This window comes from Triturus cristatus, chromosome 7, assembly GCF_964204655.1.
Source record: "Triturus cristatus chromosome 7, aTriCri1.1, whole genome shotgun sequence".
Taxonomy (NCBI): Eukaryota; Metazoa; Chordata; class Amphibia; order Caudata; family Salamandridae; genus Triturus; species Triturus cristatus.
The window spans coordinates 1,809,064,804-1,809,072,323 of record NC_140590.1 but is presented as its reverse complement, the minus strand read 5'-3'; the positions used below and the strand labels follow the sequence as shown (position 1 = coordinate 1,809,072,323).

Here is a 7,520-nt window from a genome sequence, read left to right as displayed (position 1 = left end):
GAGGATAATGTACTGGATCCGAAGGCAATGAGCTGGTTCTGTCTCCGAACCAGTGATGATGCATTGATTCTGCTCCCTCAGCATAGGGGATGTTTCGGTCCTACTGGAGCAAAGGAGCAGGGTGGTTGGACGTCCTTTATGTCACTGAGACTTCAGATAAGGAGGCCAGCCAACTAGCCTGGGAGACACTCTGGGTTCTGGAGGCAAGTGATGGAGGTCCAGTCCTTCTCACCAGGAAAACAGTACAGCAAGAAAGCAGTTCTTCCAGAGCAGCAGTCCAGCAGAGTGTCAGCCCTTCAGCATCATATCAGTCTTTTTCTTGAAAGGTTTTCCTCAGGTCCTGAAGTGTACTGAAGTGATAGGGTCTGAGGTCCAGTTCTTATATCCAGTGGTGCATTTGAAGTGGGGGAGATGTCAAAGAAGGCTTCGAAGTGAGCAGAGGTCTCCCCTTCCTGCCCTGCATCCAGACTTACTACAGAGGGGTGTGCAACCATTTGTGTGGGGACAGGACACAGCCTATTTAGGTGTAAGTTTGAGGCTGGTTCCAGAACCCTCCCTCCCACCCTGCCAGGATAACCCATTAAGTCACATCTAAGTTTCCTTCGTGTGTGGCTTTCTAGAGGGCATACACGAAATGCAGATGTCGCTCAACCTCGACAGGCAATCGGAGACAGGCTGCAATCACCCATGACTAGAAGCAGGAAAATAGCAACTTCTTAAAGTGGCATTTTCAAAATTGTAATGAAAAACTTGACTCTGCAATTAAGAGTATTTGTCATCACGTGTTTCAAAGTTATAAAACTTGACAGATTGACCTACTGTCATTTAAGACTTACAGTTTACTAAATGTAATAAAGAATTCCCAATGTTATTTTATGAGGGGGTAGGCCTTACAGTAGTAAACGATGAATTTGGGAGTTTGTCACTGCCAAGACATGCACACCTTACAAGTACATGTCCTACCTATTACTTACCCAGCAACCTACCCTATGGCCTACCTAGGGCCTACTTTAGAGGTAACATATGTCATAAAAGGAGAGTGTAAGGCTTGGCAAGGGGTTTTAAACGCCAAGTCGACATGGCAGTGTAACACTGCAATATGGTTGCAATGGCAGGCCAGGGAGAAGTTTCTGAGTGCTACATCGGTGGGTGGCACAATAAGTACTACAAGCCCACTGGTAGTGTTTAAATTACAGGCCATGGGTATATGGTGTACCACTCAAGAAGGGGCTTACAAGTAAATTACAGATCTCAATTAGGTATTTGTTAATCAAAACATGTTTAGGGAAATTAGCACAAGCACTTTAGCACTGGTTAGCAGTGGTAAAGTACACAGAGTCCTAAGGCCAACATAATCGAATTCAGCGAAATTGGAGGTAAACAGGCAAAAGGTTTGGGGGAGACCCCCCTAAGGCTGACAGATCTAACATTATGTTTATATTAAAATACCTATACATAATATAGAGTCCATCGTTAGGATTAGTAAATCTATATGTTCCTTCACAATATTTTGGTCATGATACTGTGGTGTCAATATATATATAGGTCACTATTATTTCCCGCAAACTTATGACATACACTTGCAGGGAAGCAGTATCCATCTTGTTTCAGCATCCTCGATCACTACTACTAGACTCTGCCAACCCCTTCTGCTTACAGACAACACTCTCGAACAAATTAGCAAAGATTTTTCATTTTGCATGGCCTAAATTTCTAGCCTAATACTCTCAATACTCTCATACTCTCAACAGCATTAAAAAGGCATTGGCAACACCAATAGTGCTGGCTTTATTTAATGTTGTATGGATCTGTGAAGCATTGCAATTAAATAGCAAGTACATGGATATGTATTTGTGTGGAAGCAACAAACTGTAGAATAATATTGTTTTAGCTTAAAAGGTTAGGTGATACTTGCACCGTCAGGCCAGATGTAAACATCCATGTAGGATTACGGCTACCCTCCTCCCATATGAGTTGATGCCAGAGAAAAACACTGTAAGTGATCTCCCTATCTATGACACATTAACAGAATATTTACAGCATGTCCGTGCTCTTGAAAATTCAAGCTCAGGCAACAAAATAAAATAAACTATATGATCACATGCTGAGTTTAGTCGCAGGGAAATACTCAAGTTTTGTCCATCAACTAGTTCACAAAAATGTGTGCCTAAGCAAAATGAATGGGTATGAGCATGTTGAATTTTTCACACTCAACTGTTAAATTATACATTCTGGGACTCTATGGGACGTGGCTGGTGCAGATTCTAGTGCTCCACCTTCTATTATCAAGCAGCTGTCCTGACACACAACACAACCCAGGCATGCCTCAGAGTAAGTCAGAGCACAGACTGAGGTCTTAAACTTCACTAGTCATGAATGCATGAGTTGCAGAGAACATTTTAACATTCCCTCCTAATGAACTACATTAAATAGAAAGAGAAATCAAATTCTAAACATTTGATGTTCACAAACAATTTTATGCCATTACACGTAAATGTTACTCCCATAAGTGACAATGAGTAGGCAAGTTCAAATCTTTGTCCATTGCTTTTTTTATGCACAGGGGTACACAAATTCAAAAACAACATCTGCTGTAATTGCCAAGCCGAGCTACTCTCAACAGGTCTCAATCATGCATTGAGTCCTGTAGGATCTGCTATTGTGTACAGACCCTTTCAAATGTGCAGAAGGCACTCTGTGAACTGGCATCCATATCTCTAAGGACATGTTTTACATTACCACAAGGTCTGACTAGTTATTTATGATGAACACGTTGTATCACTGTAACTATGCCAAATCCAAATCCAAACAGGCTTTATTCAACAGATTATGTCATAAAAGCACATACATAGAGCAGGTAAAACATAAGTGATAACAATACAACATCAGCACAATAAAACGGTAAGACCTCGTCACCCTAAAAAAGAGAAATCTATTAAAACTTTAAAAATTCATTACATTCAGATATAAAAACTTAGTTTAAAACACAGTTAAAAATTCATTTTTGGAAATTACAAAGCATATTTACTCTAGGCTGGTTCTCAAAATAAGTTGGCTTCTTCAATCATTTCTAGGTTATGTACAGTTTAGACACTACTTATTTAGCCTTGGGAAGGCGGAGGGAGTTTATTCTTATGGCCCATGACCACCCCCAAAATTTAGCCACTGCTGTGGCAATCGTTGGCAATGTGTCTGTTCTAAGGATTTTACCAGCTTCACTAGCCCTTCTTGTGCCTAAGAGCTTACAGATTGGTGCCAACCAAACCCGACACGGTGCATCATACCCAGTACAAACAAATAATAAATGGGCCAGTGACTCATTACTGAGATGACATACCGGACAAGTTTAATCAGTAGAATTATCCCATTTAGAAGTAAATGCTCTTAGTGGCAGTGTGCCCGCTCTAAACTGGAAGTATAATTTCCGGTCGAGCGGCTTTGTAATTAGATCCCAATAGGGCTCCAGACTTGGTATTGGTTTACTTTCCAAGGACTATGCAACATTGACCAGAACTGTAGTTGTTTCAGTCGCAATATTTGTGTGTGTTTGATGGTATATGCGTGCATGTATATACACTTTGTCATTTACCTAAATCCTGTTGTCCTCCTGGTACACTCTAAAATTTCCAGGCCCTTCCCTGGCATAACCAACTTAGCTGTTCATGATTAATTTAACAAGTACAACCATGAATGTCAACACTCCATGACCAAACCATGCATAAAGAATTGTATTCAACATTTCTTTTTATCTGAGCACTTATTTAAGATTGGGAGACTGCCTCAAGTTATACAGAGTCTTAAAACGAGCCTGTGCCATGCCTGCATTGGCCTGTTTTATAAACCATCAAATCTAGTATTGATCAAATTCTTGTGAGTGCAAAACAAAAAGCATAATACATATTTTGCGCATTATAATTATACATCAGGCTTGTTCCTTATTCTGTGATCTTCTACCTGTTCTTCTTTTCAAGGCATCTTTGAACTCTTTGTTTTTAAGAGTGTAGATTATGGGGTTGCACATAGGGACTAGTCCAGTGTAGACCAAGAAGAACATTTTGCTTTCACTCACTGAGTACATGGAAACTGGCCTTAAGTAGACAAACATGATGGCTCCATAAAATAAAATGACCACTGTCAGGTGAGACGCACACGTAGAAAATGCCTTTTGTCTCTGTGTAGTGGTCTGGATTTTCAGAATGGCTGAGATGATTTTGAAGTATGAAGTGATAATTAAAGTCCATGAGAATATTACCAATATCACAGCAAGGATGAAAGTCATTGTTTCAATGGTACGAGTGCTGGTGCAGGAAAGTGTCAGCAGGGCGGCGAAGTCACAGAAGAAGTGGTTAATTTCATGAGTCTTACAAAAGGAGAAAGTTGATAAGAGAACAGTGTGAAATATTGGCTCCAAGAATCCTAAAATCCATGCTCCAGTGGCCATTTGCAGACACACAGACCTACTCATAATCATTGTGTACTGTAAAGGATTGCAGATGGCTATATAGCGATCAAAAGACATGATGGTCAGGAGCAGGAATTCTATTGCAAGCATGGCTATGAAAAAGTACACCTGCAGCAGGCATTCCTGACGAGTAATGTGCGTTCTCGAAATAAAGATGCTGGCCAGCATTTTGGGGAACATTACAGTAGTGTAGGAGATGTCTACAAAAGACAGGTTTGTAAGGAAGAAGTACATGGGAGTGTGTAGGTGTGAGTCTGTATAAATGACATATATGACAGTAAGGTTACCTGAAACTGTTATTAGATACAAGAGCAGGAATCCAACAAAGATGGGAACTCGCAAGTTGGGAAGATCAGAGAATCCCACAAGAACAAATTCTGTCCCATAAGTCTGATTGAGATATCCCATCTGGAAAGTAATATGAAAATATTGATTATTAAGTCAGAAACATGAAAGCTGAATCATGTTTCAAAGTGGATTGACATTAGGCACTTTTCATGAGAGTGCAGTCTGAGCAATAACAAAATTGAAAAATGTAAGTGTACATTTACTGATTATTTTCTACATTGAAACCAAATTGTTACATTTTATAAGGGTGGACAGAGTTATTAAAGTCAAGACAGATGATTCTCCTGCTTATTCAGCATCCTACCAACCCCAAATATATAGAGGGTTTTTGGTTACAGTGAGCTCTATATTTGGCCCTATGTTGGTAAGTGGGACTTTTATAATAGATAGACATACGGGTGGGTCAGCACAGACAGGCTAAACAAGTAATTTGTTGAACATGCCAAAATACCATTGCCTCTGAAAGGCACAAAAGGTTTCTTCAAGCAAAGAAATAAAAACACAAAAGGAGATTCTGCGGTGAGCAACTGAAGGGATTAACAAACCAATGAATAGAAATCCCCATTTGGTACCTAAGTTCTCAGAGAGCAACAAAGTCCAAGGGCTAGTTTTATGTTGGCATGCCAAAGGGGGTACACAGGCACCCCACATACCCCGTGATGTGAAGAGGCCTGTCATCTAGACTTTAAGGGGAGGCCCTCTCAGCTTGTCAGCTCAATGATATGGGTATTGCGAGGGGTCCCTCAAGATTCCTTGCACGGGTAACACCTAAGTTTTCTTTATGCCACTCGGCGTACCCTCCCATACACAGGAATACAGTCTCACTGATTCAGCAAATAAAAAGTTACCTCCATGTGCATGGGCAGTCTCCAATGGTATTTCTGCCTCACAGTCGTAGCACTGGTTTGTGCTCCTCCAATCTTCCAGGAGAAGAGCTGATGAGATTGTCTCCCTTTCCACAGAGGCCTACCGACCCAAAGAAAGGGATAACCTGCAACTATCCAGGGATTCTCTAGCCTGGTTCAATGAGCTCTTCAGTGCACATGCTTAGGCCTTTCTCATCACATCCATGTGTTTGTGCTGCAGTGGAAAGAATAGCCTCATCAACTGGTGTACCTGTATGAGGACACAGATAATTATCAAATTTGCTCAAGACACTACCAAGTGCTTTACTTAATCCTGAACCACACTTGTGAATTATTCTGCCTCCTGCATCTATCGTTCCTTGCCATCTTGATATTACAACATATGTCACTCTTTAGATCCGGCATAACTGATTTACCTTTGAAGCACTGATTCAGCACACATTCCATCAGGGAGACAGATCTTTTAGAGTTGCAATGCAATCAATTAAATGTTCCAATGTGCAGATGGAGATAAGATTTTAAGAAGACAAGAGTGCATGCAATTTGTGTTTTGCATGATACTGTATTGTTACTACTTATTTACGTATTTTGAAGGCTGTATTGGTCTGTACAGTAAATTGAACAGCACTATGGTGAATGATGTTATCAGTAATCACAAATGATGTAATTTAAGATGCAATCAGTGAGGTAATCAATGATGTATTTGAACACGTCATTAGTGATCTAATATGTGACATCATAAGCAGTGCATGGCATGGGCACAAGTTATAGTCTGCGCTACTGGAATTATGTGATTCTGCTAGTGCGGCTTTTTTCACATAATTTAAATTTTTTTGCATAATCCATCACCTTCTACATAATTAGCAGATTTTGACATGTGTTCATACGCAGTGTAAGGAGTTTTACAAAGACCGGTCATCTTATAGTTGCTAGTTTCTGTATATGGTTGTTGAACTATTACTAACAGGTTTGCCTGTATCTATTCGTGTTCTGCTCGTGTTTCATTTTTATTGTCGCTCCCCTGCCGCCTGTGCTCCCCAGAGTGTTCCCCTGCCCCTCCGCCTGTTGCTGCCCTTCTGCTGTGCCTATTGTGAATTTTGCTCCGTGTCTCTCGTGTTAGCTTTTGTGCCGTATTTTGCCAGCTTGTTCCCCTGTCCTACCCCGCTCCCTGCCGCTGCTCCCCGTGGCCCCACCCATGCTCCCTCCACATCACCTCACCGCTCCCACCACTCGCCACCCCGCTCCCGCCTCCCAGCTGCCCCTCCCTCCCACTAAGTAGTACTTAAGCTGGGCGCTCGGGGCAAGGAGCTGTGACCTGACCTGACCTGGTCAGACCCGGTCGCTCCTCCCGCCACCGCTGCCAAGCCGAGTCTCTGCCCCTGTGTGGAGTGGCCCCCTGTCCCTGACCGTCCTCTCGTGCCTGCTAAGGTTTGCCTGTATCTATTCGTTTTCTGCTCGTGTTTCGTTTTTATCGTCGCTCCCCTGCTGCCTGTGCTCCCCAGAGTGTTCCCCTGCCCCTCCGCCTGTTGTTGCCCTTCTGCTGTGCCTATTGTGAATTTTGCTCCGTGTCTCTCGTCTTAGCTTTTGTGCCGTATTTTGCCAGCTTGTTCCCCTGTCCCACCCCGCTCCCTGCCGCTGCTCCCCCGCGGCCCCACCCACGCTCCCTCCGCATCACCTCACGGCTCCCCCCCCACTCGCCACCCCGCTCCCGCCTCCCAGCTGCCCCTCCCTCCCACTAAGTAGTACTTAAGCTGGGCGCTCGGGGCGAGGAGCTGTGACCTGACCTGACGTGGTCAGACCCGGCCGCTCCTCCCGCCGCCGCTGCCAAGCCGAGTCTCTGCCCC

At 42.9% G+C, this 7,520-nt stretch overlaps 1 protein-coding gene across 1 annotated transcript; it reads right to left on the bottom strand.

Annotated features, from left to right (window-relative positions):
- Window positions 1–3,922: 3,922 nt before the first annotated feature.
- Window positions 3,923–5,754, bottom strand: LOC146813227 (olfactory receptor 5G9-like). Its single transcript, XM_085615319.1, has 2 exons — window positions 5,659–5,754; window positions 3,923–4,870 (listed from the first exon to the last, which is right to left on the bottom strand). The coding sequence occupies exons 1-2, from the start codon at window positions 5,668–5,670 to the stop codon at window positions 3,923–3,925; spliced, it is 960 nt and encodes a 319-aa protein (XP_085471445.1). The 5' UTR covers window positions 5,671–5,754.
- Between the last annotated feature and the right edge of the window lie 1,766 nt (window positions 5,755–7,520).